The sequence below is a fragment of the Mangifera indica genome, chromosome 6 (genome assembly GCF_011075055.1).
Source record: "Mangifera indica cultivar Alphonso chromosome 6, CATAS_Mindica_2.1, whole genome shotgun sequence".
Taxonomy (NCBI): Eukaryota; Viridiplantae; Streptophyta; class Magnoliopsida; order Sapindales; family Anacardiaceae; genus Mangifera; species Mangifera indica.
The window spans coordinates 11,073,830-11,089,241 of NC_058142.1; the positions used below are offsets into that span (position 1 = coordinate 11,073,830).

The 15,412-nt window shown below is 30.8% G+C and overlaps 1 protein-coding gene across 1 annotated transcript; it reads right to left on the reverse strand.

The window, feature by feature from the left end:
* Nucleotides 1-11,274: 11,274 nt before the first annotated feature.
* On the reverse strand, nucleotides 11,275-12,854 carry LOC123217926 (pentatricopeptide repeat-containing protein At1g61870, mitochondrial). The gene has a single exon (XM_044639010.1). It carries the CDS (start codon nucleotides 12,713-12,715, stop codon nucleotides 11,507-11,509), a length of 1,209 nt encoding a protein of 402 aa, XP_044494945.1. The 5' UTR covers nucleotides 12,716-12,854; the 3' UTR covers nucleotides 11,275-11,506.
* Nucleotides 12,855-15,412: the final 2,558 nt, after the last annotated feature.

Here is a 15,412-nt window from a genome sequence, read left to right on the forward strand (position 1 = left end):
AAATGGAAGCCTTTAAAATAAATAAGAGGTTACGGAAAATAACAGAAGCTCACTTTGGTTTGTTTCTTAAAAAGAACTAAATAACAAGCACCAAAGCTAAAAAGCAAAGGGACCCTCAAATCAATTCCAAACTATAAGACAATCTTATAGGTTGCGAAAGTATAAACATAAATTAAAATAAATTGCCCCACAGAGATAATGAGCTGGGGCATCCACTTTCTTCATCCAGAAGGCCTCCTAGATCATATCACTTATACATATTAATTTTATAACATACAATATAAAGCCTGAGTTTACTGAGAAAATGGCTTCTACTCCTCCAGTTGCTATAGGCACATGGGGCACTGTAGGATCCCTTGTCAGAAGGGAAATAGAGTATTTCAGTAAATTTGAGTTAGGAAAACTGGGGGGCAAATTTACTCTGGCCATTCAAGGCAGAGTTTCTGGTTCATGATAACAAGCTCGAAAAGGAAGAAGCTAAAGGGTAGCAGCAGCAGAGAGTCTGCTCTCCTGTTGAAGTTGCAGATGGTAATCTGTTGAATGCCATAGCTGGCTTCAATTACGTGATCCTCAAAAGTGATGTGCATATTTAGTTGGTCTTGTTTGAGACTGAAGTTAATAGTGCTTTTAAAGCTTTCTATTCAAGTCGCAAACTTTATGGTTGCTGCAGGATTTTGATTGCGGTCCTATCATTATTATTATCATGAGAATGTTTTCGCATCAGCATGAGCTCTGGTAAATGCTCATGTTTAAGCAATCTGGTCAAGTTATTGTTGCACACGTCAACCAGTGATGATGTTTAATTCAGTCTTCAGTGAGGTAGCATCAGATTCATACCAACATTCCTGAGTTGTCTCTGGTGAACAATTCAGGAAGTCCAGTTCCCAGACTCCCTCAAAAATTTCGGCTTCTAATAAAAGCTTCACCACCCTCTACACCTTCTCTATACAGATTGTTATGCAGCTCTGCTTACTAAATCATCAGTTACTGAACAAGTTTGTAATTACATATTTAATTTGTAAAAGTTTACTTATCAGAAAAATTGTTAAAGGTTTTTCGTTGTGAGAAAGGGAAACAAAAGTTCAACTCAATACCATTTTAAGATGAATGATGTGAAATGGTGGCTTTCGACCTGTTAAAATTAAAAGAAGATTAGGGATTGCATTTATTGCCTAAGCCTCCATTTATGACATTGAGAACAAAATATGTGTGGACATATTTAAGGCAATTAAGGACAAGTCAATATTTTGGTCATATAGGGCGGTGGATAATGCTTATAAATACCCCATTTCCATTGTAATATAATTATCCAAATTTACATAAGCTCTTACTCTGCTCTTAATTCTTCATTCACTTCAATTCTCTTTGCATAAATATTACTCTTCTTTCAATTCTTAATTTAACCCAATTCTTTTTAAGTTATTATTATTATATTTACAACATGTTATCAGCACCATTCAAATACATCTTTAATACTATTCATATTGTTATTTTGATTGTATAATACAAATATGGTAATCTCAATTATAAGATTGCCGTATTTGCAAAATACACATTATGCGTGCTTCAATTATTACTTGGTTTAATTTTATTCCTTATATTTATTTTTCTATTTGCACAAAGCAAAGTATAGTTATGTTAATTTTCATAGTGTTTCATATTTATAAATGCAAAATACAATTATATCTTATTTGCAGTCTGAAGTTTGCAAAATCGTGAAATATATATATATATATATATATATATATATATATATATATATATATATATATATATATATATATATATATATATATATATGGGTTTGAAGTCTCAAATTCATCAAAATATTTACTTGTTTTATATTAACTATATCATATTTGTAATTTAGAGTTTGCATAAATTGTGAAAAATATGGACTTGAAGTTTGAAATATAATCAGAATTAAAGTTTTAAATACTATAATATTTTAAATACTAATTATAAAATTAAAAGTTTTGTAAATATGAGATAATATCTGAACATGAAGTTCTAAAAATTAATCTAAACATTTCCTCTACAAAAGCAGTTATTTTGTAAATATGAAATAATATTTGAACTTGAAGTTTTAAAGAGTAACCCAATAGATAATATTAAATAGGTTTTGACATGATTATCCATCATGATGTATGGGTCTTGAAAAGTTGATTAAATAAAATATCCCAAAATGACAAATCCTAGACCACTATTTTATCGGCATCACATCCCTGAAAGATTGCAAGCTGAATATGTGGATATAATGATAGATCCATTAAATTCATGAAAAAATTTGAAAAATAAATTTGAACATTAGATTTAATAATACTCTTAATAGCTCTGTAACTTAGTATAACTTTGCAATGTTTAGAATCTTTTTCTAATTAAGATAATATAGAAAAGAAAATATTTTTCACCTTTCATTTTTTTATATATAATATGCTTTTGTAGTAACGATATTAGAAAAAGAAATTTTGAATTGGTGTTATATTTTTTTGTTAATGAAAAACTATCAAACTTGCCTCGTAAACACTGCATCGTTCCTTGAAGTGAACGTAACTACCAATAACAATTATTATGGGTGTGAGTAAGGTCATAAATGAAATAATTTTCGATTTAAAGATGGTTATAATAAAAAATCATAGTTAGTGGATTAAGACTGAATCAAAATAAAAAATAATACAGACTAAACCATAAAACAATAAGTGTGGTTGTAAATGTCATTGGTTGCATACTTGTAGTACACACAAACATTTGGTGGGTTTATATTAAGTATCCAGATAATATAATTGAATTTGTTAATGATTTAGATCGTATTGATCTAATGAATCTTGATATTTTAAAACTTCTTTTAAGAATAAAATATAGGTCACATGAATGTCCAAGATTTTTATAATTAAAATTCATCATATATAATTATTTTGAAGTCACAAATATTATTTTATGTTTTGTTATCATGTTCTCTTTCTTTTCACCATTTTGTACATTATAATTGACGCAATTTTTAAATGAAAGGATATGAACTTCAAAATTAAAGCATTAACTTCAAAAGCTGATGATAGAGACATATGTTTGGTGGACAATACAATAATGCGCACAATTATTTAAAAAAAAAATTTTAACTTTAGTGTCAATTGAAGTGAAAGTAAATATGATTTTAGCATCAATAAATCTTGTTTAATATTCTAAAAGAACAATAATTTTGTTGAAAAATTAGACCAAATAAAACATCAATGATGTATTATATTCAAGTAGATTTATAAGAAATTTACTTAATTTTTAATATATAAGAAATAATGGCCATCTAAGATCTACAATAACGTATAGAATTATTGAAAATTCACATAGACATGTACTAAACAATCACAAGATTTTATTGTTCGATGAAAAATTCTACACCTCTTGTTCACAAGAGAAATTAGTAATCAAACCATCTCCCTTTAAAGTTGGAATTGAATGTCCATCATTCTTACAAAAAATTCAAGGGGATATATGTGGTCTAATTCATCCACCAAGTGGGTTATTTTGTTATTTCATAGTCTTAATTGATGCATTCGCATGATGGTCTTATATTTGTTTATTATCAATTTGAAATGTTGTCTTTGCTAAACTGGTAACACAATTGATCAAATGAAAGACATATTTTTCAGATTATTTGATTAAGTCAATATGACTAGATAATGTGAGTAAATTTACATTTAAAACATTTGATGATTATTACATGTTTATGAGGATTGATGTTGAGCATCCACTCCAGCATGTCCACACTTAGAATGGATTAGCTGAGTTTTTTATCAAACGACTTCAAGTAATTGCATATACCTTATTACTAAAACTTAATTATTAACTTTTATGCAGGGACATGCTATAACATTAATTCGCTTGTGACCTTTCTCTCATTATCAATATTCTCTTCTACAATTGGTTTTTAATCACCAATGTAATATATCTCATTTAAAGGTATTTAGTTGTGTTGTATATGTCTCTATTACGTCTTCTTAATGCACAAAAATGTGATGCCAACATCATTTGAGAATTTATATTTAATATAATTCACCATCCATTATTAGGTATCTGAAACCATTAATAGATTATTTTTTTACTGCACGATTTATAAATTATTAATTTGATGAGACAACATTTTTACCTTTACAAGAAAAAAAAGACCTCCTGAAGTTAGACATGAACTAACTTGGTTTGCACCTACCATATCTCATTTAGATCCTCACACATCTTAAAGTGAATCTGAAGTGCAGAGAATAGTATGTTTACAAATTACTGTCAACCAAATACCTAATGCATTTATAGATATGGTAAAAATGACAAGATCACATGTACCAGTTGCCAACACACCAACAAGAATTATTGTAATTGCTGAACAGTCCATTTATATTGTGACTAATCAATTTACTATGCATTAGAAACGGAGTAGACCTATTAGATCAAAGGAAATTGTCTCTAAAAAAAAAAGATAAATAATCAAACAGATATCAATCATGATAATCTTAAAGGGATTGAAAAATTTACTCTCTAATATTCCTCCAGAAAAGGTTATGATCCCTAAAAAAAATGAGAGTATGGAAATATTTTTAAATTATGCTTAAACATGAGAGATATTGAATCGTGAAACGATTAACATTGATGATATATTCTCATTTGCAATAACTAATAAAATTATGAACGATGATGATTTTAAACCATATACTGTGAATGAGTGTAGACAAAGATATGATTGGTCTAAATGAGAAGAAGTAATTTCAACAGAATTAGCTTTACTTGTAAAATGTCAAGTGTACCCAATGACGTACAACCCGTTGGATACAAATGAGTATTTGTGAGAAAAATAAAATTACTAGATAAAAAGTAACGCTTATAGCCCAAGAGTTTTCCCAAAGATTAATATAGACTTTGATGAAATATATGTACATATAATGGATATAATCACATTCAGATATTTGATTAGCTTAACAGTCTCAGAAGGACTGGATATGCACTTAATATATGTAGTTACTACTTATTTATATGAAAATTTGGATATTAAAATTTATATGAAAATTTGGATATTAAAATTTATATGAAACTTCTTGAAGGATTTAAATTGTCTGAAGTAAAAATGGTCAATTCAAAATACATGTACTCAATTAAATTACAAAGATCATTGTACGAATTAAAACAGTCTAAAAGACTATGGTACAATCGTTTTAGTGAATATTTGAAAAAATGAGGTTATATGAATAACTCTATATGTCTATATGTCTTTATCAAAATGTCAGAATCTATATTTATCATTATAGCAGTTTATGTTTATGACATGAATTTAATTGGGACTCCTAAAGAGCTATAAAAAACTATCAAATATATGAAAAAAGAATTTGAAATGAAAGATTTGGGGAGAAAAATATTGTCTTAGCTTATAGATAAGCACAATTCAAATGAAATATTTACTGATAAATAAATGTATATTGAAAATTTGTTAAAACACGTTTAATATGGATAAAATTTATCCTTTGAGCACCTTAATGGTTGTTCAATCTCTCAATCAGAAAAAGAACTTATTTTGTCGTAAAGAAGAAGATGAAAAGATACTCAATCATGAAGTATTGTATCTTAATGTCATTGAAGTCCTATTATATTTAGCTCAATGTATTGATTGAATATATCATTTATAGTGAATTTATTAGTCTGATTTAGTTTTACATCAACTCGTCATCATTGGAACAGAATCAAACATATACTTCGTTACCTATGTGAAACTAAAGATTTGAGATTATTCCATTTAGTCAAATCCTCTAGAAACTCTGGTTTAGTTGGATACGTAAATATTAGTACCTTTCTAACCTTTATAAGGCTCACTCATAAATGAAATATATTTTCACTTATAATGACACGTTAATATTATGGTGCTCTACCCAATAGACTTTACTTGCAATATCTTCAGATCATTCAGAGATTCTAGCTTTCTGTAAAGTCAGCCAAGAATGTATACGGTTATGGTTTTTCATCCATTATATTCAGAATGCATATAATATTTTTCCTACAATAGACACTTATTTCATATTATATGAAGACAATATAACATGTATTACTCAAATTAGAGGAGGATACATTAAAGGAGATAAAACCAAACATATCTCACTAAAGTTCTCTCATATTCATAAGCTCCAGCAAAGCTAAATGATTGATGTCAAACAAATATAAACTAGTAACAACTTTGCAAATTTGTTCACCAAAACATTACCAATATTAATATTTGAAAAGTTAGTGCATAACATCAATATGCAACAACTCAATAGGTAATCAAGTTAATCTCACTACAATCAGGGGTAGTATTAATTAGAAGGAGCACTTATCAAAGGAAACAAATTGTTTAAGCATGTCACATATTACACAAAATGTGTACTATACTCTTTTTTTTCACTAAGTTTTTTTAGTAAGATTTTTAGTGAAGCGGTTAAAACACATATAACCTTACTTTATAGGACATTAAATAATTACGTTTTTTCGATTTAGTTTTTATCTCACTGAGTTTTTTTTTTTAGTGAGATTAATGTAATTATTTATAAGTGGTAAAAATACCAAGGATAGTGACGTAAAATTGTGGCTTTCCACTTGTTTAAATTGAAAGAAGATTAGGCATTGCATTTATTGCCTAAGCCTCAATTTAAGACAATAAGAACAAAATATGTGTGAACACATTTAAGGCAATTAAAGGCAAGTCAATATTTTGAGTTTATAGGGTGGTGGTGGCGGATAATGCTTATAAATACCCTCATTCCCTTTGTAATATGATCATTTGAATTTATATAAGTTTTTACTCTGCTCTCAATTCTTCATTTACTTCAATTCTCTTTGCATAAATATTATTCTTCTCTCAATTCTTAATTCAACCCAATTCTCTCTAAGTTATTGTTTAATAACAATGAAAGATTTATATTTCTTTCCTAGTTTTTCTTGGCAGCCAAGTGAAAGATAATACACAAAAACTCCATCATTCCTTGAGAGGCCAAACTATTGGATTGGGTAAAGTAATAAGAACAATATGTTATTAAATGGCAGATGAAAAGTCAGAGTTGGAAAGAAAAGGTGGCAGAGGAGAAAGAGAGAAGAAATGAGAATGTTTGAGATGGGTGAGAAAGGAAAGAGGGAGATTTTATATGGGGGTTATCATGGTCATTTACCGTATCAGAGCTCAATCCCTGCTAATAGAGTTGGATTTTTGGATGGGAAAAGGTGGAAAAGTGTTTTGGGCTAAACCTTGGGTGGGGAAAAGTGAATGACTCTAAAATCTATTAATTGAAACAAATCTTATTCTAACGAGGAAAACATTTAAAATAATAAATCAAACCTAATTAAAATTCCTAAAATAAGAAATTGAAATTAATTAGATTTCTAAAACAATATAAGTCTAAATAAGAAAATATTCTAAGGAAGCCCATTCATGCCTAATATTCCAAGCATGCCAGTAATGTGATACAATGTGGGTTTAGTTCTTTTGACCTATAAACTTTCCAAACGAGATGTGTTCTCTATAATGTGATCAATATTTGAATTTTCTTACCCCATAAATGAGTAATTGCCAAACCTAAAAACCACACCACTTCACTTATCTAACTAAAATGTTGATTATTTGTGTTAAAATGTCTAATATGCTTAATATTTTAGCCTTATTTACCAATACACCACTATGTTTAAGTTTCTAAAAGGCCAAAGGACTATTTCCCCTCCAAGTTGTAGTGTGCTTTCAAAATAACACTTGTAGGGTTTGAAAAATCAGAAGTCTTACTCATGCACTAACTTTTGTTAAAAGAGGTAAAAGCAAAATCGTCATTTCATTAATTATCTTAAAAAAATATAAAATTTATTATGTTTTCCTCTCTCTCTTTTAAAAACTAATAACTTTACATTTACCTAAAATTTTCTAACTTTTAAAAGTAACATTCCCCCCCCCCCCCCTCCCAAAAAAAAACCTAGAGATTATTTTCTAGATGTTCTTCGACCACCAACGACAACGCTTCAACCCACATATCGTTGACCAGCAAATCTTCACTCTCCAATGCAAGAAGCGATGAAGACTTTGTCGATTCCAGAAGAATCGACAGAGTCCACGAAGACTCGTCTTTGTCATTTCTTTTGAAATCAATGAAGATGCGTCTTTGTTGCGTCATATGGAAGCTTTGAAGAGATGAAGAGTGGCTGACAAGATGGTAGAGTTGAAACATTTTCTCCAGTGGATGAAAATGGTGGTCAAAGAGCCTCTGAAAAATAAACTCTGAGTTTTGGAAGAGAAAATGTTACTTTTAAAAGTTAAAAATTTTTAAATACATATGAAGTTGTTAGTTCTTAAAATTGTGGGGGAAAAATATAATGAATTTTATATTTTTTTAATATAATTAATGAAATAACGATTTTACCCTTATTTCTTTTAACAAAAGTTAGCCCATGAATAAAACTTTTGATTTTTTAAACTCTATAGATATGATTTTGTAAATGTACTAAAACTTTGGAGAGGGGGGCAAGAATAGTCCTTAGGCCTTTCTAAAATGAATTTTTTACACTATTTCTTTAACATTTCAAACAAAATTTAATAAATTATCATAGTAAGGGGATAACATTGAATACGTGTCAATCAAAAAAATAATAATCAATTGTAAAAACTTCAGAAAAATATAATATCAATGTAACAAATTTTATGATATATTGATATTTAAATTTTAAAATGTTTAATAATAACTTCACATAAATACCATTACAGTAAAATAAAGAATTTTATGGTGCATTGGATCATAAAAAGGCTATAATATTTTAACAAAAATAGAACCACATTCCATGGGTTTGCTTCCTTCTCTGGCCACCACCGACAATCGACTTTTTCTATCGATCTCTCTTCTCCGGCTATAAAAGATGACCACAGGACAAACCTTTATCGTCCAAATCTAGGAGAACAGATGAAAGACGATGTTTCGTCGTCCTTCGTCATCGCATCGTCCAGACGCGACAAGCGACAAAGGATGACAAAGCGTCGTCCTTTGTCACTTGGGTTGTGCGACGAAGAGAGATCTCTTCATCACACCACCGTCGCTACACCAGTACAAGGAGGTAGCCGAAGACGACACCAAAAGATGAAGTTAAAAAGTGGAAGTGAAACTATTGTTTTTTAAAGCAATGAGGGGCAACTGAGTTTTGAAAAATATAAAGACCCTAGGTTTGAAGATAAAAATATTACTTTTCAAAGTTTGAAAACTTTAGATAAAGGTGAAATGTTAGTTTCTAAAACTTGAGGGAGGAGGGGGGATAATAAACTTTATAACTTTTAATATAAACAGTAAAATAACTATTACAATCTCATGATCTTGAAAATCCGGATTGTCTACGTTTGCTGCATTCAACAAGTTGATCCTTACAATCCTGCTCACAAGATGACACGAGATCACTTCTCTCCTCAAAGCAAAAGAAATTTGCTTTACGAAGCATAGAAAGATGAAAATCCTTTTGCAGGATTACTTGGAGAATCAAATGTCTGATTCGTTGCTTATCCTTCAACATCCTCACTGCCTTCACCCACTGGATGGGTCAATGATAATGATACTCATCCTCCAAAACATAATCCTTCAGTAACTCTCCAGCCTCACTATCATAAGACCTTGTGACTCCGAAAAAAGGAAAAACCACAACCAATGTTCTAGAAACCTAAAAGCAACAACCTCATATTTCTCAAACAACTTTAACATCACCTATTTCCTACCATAGCCATGTACCAACCACTAGGGTTGCAAAATCAAATTGATTTTTCTCCCTTAGTAACACATACTGACCCTACCACAAATATCAAACACTCTTGGAAAGTCAAAACACCCAACACCATCAAAGCAGATGGAAATATAGAGAACAAATCAATCACCATAAGCTTATTAATTGGCAATCCCATAATGTTGTTGCCTAGATTATATATCTTAAATGGATCAAACCAACTACAAAAAGAATTGAACAAAAACAGGAGAGACATTATTATACAATTAAAAGACCACTACAAAAAATTACAAAACACCCAACACCAACTACAAAAAATTATCTCAGGCTTTGCTTTATCTTTCTGATCTTGAAAAACTTTTCAGCAAGACAACGTTATTCCAAAGACCACTACAACAAAGTCAAAGATCTTTAATGCTCTGATTAATTAAAAGTTAATTTCTTCCCTTTTTATTTTTTTTCTTTTCTCCTTTTCCTTCTTTTTTTTATTTTTCTTCTCCCTGCCTTTTTATCTACAATTAAAAGCCATCTAAAGAACAATCCCGTAAACTAGATAACCACCCATCATCACACAATCACCACCTTACCAACAACCTTCACATGGCTAACATGCCTTATCTACACTTGACTAGAGCTGCCAATATTCCTAGCCCACACACAGCTTGGAGTGGTGACCTCTAGCATGTGTGGACTAGACAGAATTCTTGGCCGTCATCATTATGAAATGATTGTTGTTGTCCTATTGTTTGGTATTTTGCTTTCTATTTTGGTTTTGATTGATGCTTTTGGTGGGTTTCCATTTATGGGTCTGTGGAAGATTGGATATTTGTTATGTTTTGTAGATTCATTTGTGGATTTTTGTTCTTGTTTGTGGGAGACACATAACCACTCAACCATAGGTTATTGGTGGCAAATTTTAATGTAAGAGAGGGCAGGAAAAGGGGGAAAGAGGGGGGAAAAGGAGAAAATAAAGAAGAGGATAAAAAACCATCTTGCCCTCTTACATTTAACAAATATAGGACACAATTACAATTTTAGGGGGATTGTTGATTAATTAATGAAACATTTGGAGGTAAGGTGGTTAAATAGTCATGATTACCCAAATAACTTTAATTTCGATAACTATAGGGGGATAATTGATTTTACTCCCTAATTCAGAATTACTTAGCTTTTCCCGTAAATATTTGTTTATAAATACCTACATTACTCATTTTAAATGTGCTAAAATTTATATTTCTACCTGTAAAAAAACTAATTATTCCCAAAACTGGTTTATAGGTGATAAACGAGTTACATCCATCCATAAAGGCTAAAGCTTTCTCTCCTCATCTAAATACTGACTGGAATAACACTGACAAGAATATTTTGAATATCACAGATCAACTAATTATCAAACTGAAAGTTGTGGTGTAGCAATAGATTTGACCAACAGCAGATAAAAGTGAAGTTTTTTTAACAATCAAATTGTCCTACAATTCCTGGTGAACTTTTCTGAAGATTATACTGGCTAATCTAGAATTTCACCAACATCAATCAAACCAAAAATATCACATCACATACTTAATTACATGTACTCCATTTACTTCATTGTGTCAATTGAATCAGGAATCAAATTAATAACTACATGAGCTTCAGATAATTAACATCAAATCTCCATAAGCCAATAAAATTAAATGAAAATATAATTTTTCATACAAAATTCTGAAATTTAGTATTATTAATTCATCTCCATACTCATCTAACAAACTTGCATACCTTAATTTCTCTATTGTGTCAAACCCGCTTCAACCTCATTCCACATATCAGCATTCTTAGAGAATTTCTGTTTTACCGCCCCAACAACTTCCTTTGCTTCATCAACTCTGGAAACACTCGCCAGTCCATTCACAAGCAACTTCATTGTAGTGAAATTTGGCACCCAGCCCTTCTCCATACTCTCCTTACACACCTTCAGTGCCATCTCATAATCCCGGCTTTGACACAAGAAATGCACCAAAGTGAAATAACATTCACTATCCGGTTTACACCCTCTGTTAATCATACTCTTAAACAATTTCTTTGCTTCATCCAAATTCCCTTCCCTACAAAACCCATGAATCAAATGGTTATAAGTTACCGAATTCGGCTTCATCCCTCTTGATAACATACCATTAAACAATGCTTTGGCTTCCACAGGTTTTTTCAGCTTACACAAACTCTGAATCCTTATGTTGTACACACCAAGCCCTGACTTTATATTATATTTCTCCATCAATTTCAAAACTTTCCCAATATCTTCATACTTCTCCTCTTTATAAAATCCAGCTAACCAAGTCCCAAACGTCTCCCTATTGGGCTTAACCGATTTCCTATCCATCTCAGCCAACACAGAATACACTGAACTCGAATCGCCTGACTCACAAAAGGCCTTAATCACAGTATTATATGTCTCCAAATTTGGCTCGATTGAGTAAATTTTCGGGAACTCAACGAATACTCGTTTCACTTCTTTATAATTCTTCGCCACTAGGCAGGCGAATAGCAGCGCGTTTAATGACTTCACAGAATAACAAAAGCCGTTGTTTTCCATTTCCTTGAATGTACGGATGGCGTGTTCGATCATATTTGCTTGACCATAAAGGACGATAGAGTGAGAAACAAAACGTTCGTTTCGTGTCAAATCGGGTCGGGTCTTGAGTTCTTCAAGGAACTGTGCAATGCCGTTAAAGTGATTGGCTTGGGATAGCTTGGAGATGGCGATTGAGAAGGCGATGCGGTCAAGATGAGAGTCGGGAGTGAGAGAGGCAGCTCGGCAGATGTCGAGAATACGTTCGGGATTGGATTCTGACTTGAGGAGAGAAAGAGCGGCCCGTGTCTTTTCTTTGGCGGTCAACGGCAACGAATCACCAAAGGCGAGGACTGACGACGCCGAGAAGTGACGTTTTTTAAGTGAGGTAAGGTTGAGAGTTGTGCGGAGGCGAGAGTATAAGGCCATTGCTGTTTGACAATCAGAAATGGAGAGCTAGGGTTTTTAAGTTACCTGAACCTTCAGATCTTTTTTTTTTTATAATTTACGGTAATCTAGGGTTTAGGGTTCAGACAAATATAAATCAGAAAATAAAAAATTACAATGTTAGCCAAAATTTGAAGCGGTTAAACAAATGGCCAAATCAGAATTCTCACACAAACTTTGCGCAATGAGATTTCCATCTCAATAAGTTTAAAAAGTTTACTTTTTCAGTCATTTGTCAAAGTTATACATTGATTTTAAATAGTCAAATGCCATTACATCTCCAACATTTTAACCCTGATTATATTATATTATTATAAAATTATTTCTTAATATATAAATATACGTGAAACAAAATAATTAAAAGAAAATGGGTCAAAGATTCAATTTGTATCAAAATTTATTAGTTATCATCAATGGAAATTCATATACGAAATTGGGAGGGTACGGGAGGGATGGGAAGAAGATCTCAATCTCTATCTCTATTACGGGGATGAAAATGATTTATTGTCCTCATTCCCATCCTCTCAAAAAAAAAAATCTCCTCTTCGTACATTCTAAACACAATATAAATATATTAAATAATAAAATAAACTAAAATTAAACTCAGTCTACTGTTTAAAATGTCACAAATATCATATATTAATCACATTAATATACACAACAAAAATATAAATAAATTTGAAACATAAATAATCTAAAATTATAAACAAAGATATTAATATAAAGGAACAAAGATGAGGACAGAAGTGAAACAGGAAAAGAACACGTGTATTTATATCTCTGGTCTGTCTTTGATTGTAGAGATATTTTGTAGCTTTATCCTCGTTCTTATCTCTTTTTTTCGTTTTTATCAGATAATTTTCTCTTTGTTAAGTTGGAGAGGGTGAAAAACTTTAAATTCAAATTGAAATTATCATCTTTAAGATAGAGAGGAGAGAATTGAGCAATACGATGGTTTTTTTCCTCATTTCTTTGTTGTTGGAAAACACCCTAAGTGAAGCCAATAAATCTAAAAGCTAAGCAATGATGGTAACATATGTTAACTACGCCCATTTATAGTATGACATTTGGTCCACACTGTTATTTACAAACTATTTTTCTCATTTTAAGTTTTTTTTTTTTACTAATTACTAAAAATAACAAATTGGTTTGTTAATTGTTGAATATATATTATTTTGTTATGTCATTGAATGTTTTCATATAAAAATTTAGACGTGAAACACAAAGCCCCAATCCTGATAATACATTAAAACCAAATTTAATTCCAACTTTACATCAAAAACAAAATACAGTTCAAATTTCAGCGATTTTATCCTACAAACTCTATTGCCTACAATTGGAAAACCAGAAACATACGTAGCCAAGAACATTAACAATAATTCAATGAATATAGAGATGTATAGTTGGAAAAATGTTAAAATTAAAAAAAAAAAAAGATACTAGGTCACAGTCTACTCGTGATGGGTTAATCAGACATAGAGATAAAAGAAATTATCAAAAAACAATTGGAAAATAGTCGAGAGGCAGTTGAACTATTATAAGTATGTCTAAAAACTATCTCCCCATAAGGTTAATGTTTTTATTGAAAACAAAAACCTTTCTTCTCTTCTCTTCTCTTCTCCCAGAACAAAAAATGCACAAAAAACAAAGAGACCATGTCTTCCAAGGATTGCAGTACTCGAGCAAATGGGGTCGTGGAAATTGACTCACGTTAGACCCTCAGAATGTATTTGAATCAACAAGCGAACGTAATTGAAAATCTAGGTGTGCATTTATGTTTACAAAATTTCACAAAATGTGTTTTTATAACATGCCTAAAATTCTCCATCATTGGTATTATAGCCTAGGTTGTGTATATGTCAAGTATTTTGTGCAATTAAATTATGGATACTGTGATTTTTAATTGAAAATTTTCGCTAAAATTAGTTTTTGGGCTCAAATTAAGTTTGGTCAAATTACATGAAATTGAAGTTTAGAAACATGTTAGGATGAAGCCTGGATGTCTTTTACATGCATTGGATTCAAAATTGCATCGAAATAATGTCAAAATCGATGAAAATCCAACGAAAACTAAGACTCAATGTAACATCCCTCTCCAGAAGTATTGCCCTCCAAAGGAAAAATGTTACTAATTAATATCTGGAACGTCTATTTACAAAAACTTTAAAATAAACTCATTTGAGTGTTTATAAATTGTTATGTGAAAAATGAAACTCTAAAAGCGAATAAAAAATGTATATATCACATATAAAAAAACTCATCTGAAAGCATCTGAGATTATGGAGAAATCATGTACATACCCCTAGATACAACTATACAATTATCTGAAAACTATATCTAAAAAAGGCCATACATATGTAACATAAACCAGAGATAAACTATTCTAGTCTAGATCTATCCTTGTTGACTCGATCTTGCCTCGCAGCTACCCTAATCACCTGTACCTGTAATCATGAAAGGAAAGGAAGGGAGGGAATAGAACACCAAGTAAAGGAAAGAAATAAGTGAACTATCTCCCTTTGTGGGAATAATTCAACTCATCTTTTACTATTTGGATCATACTTTGTCCTATCTGGAGTCCATCTGATACTTTCTGAAAGTTGACTATAGAGATTTGACACTTTTCTAGGCTTGAGCTCTATTTTTTCTCTCATTACACTATCTTGGATTCTGAACTAT

What these genes read in the sequence shown, in the direction of transcription:
- LOC123217926 (XM_044639010.1), bottom strand. Translation starts at nt 12,715, where the DNA reads ATGGCCTTATACTCTCGCCTCCGCACAACTCTCAACCTTACCTCACTT.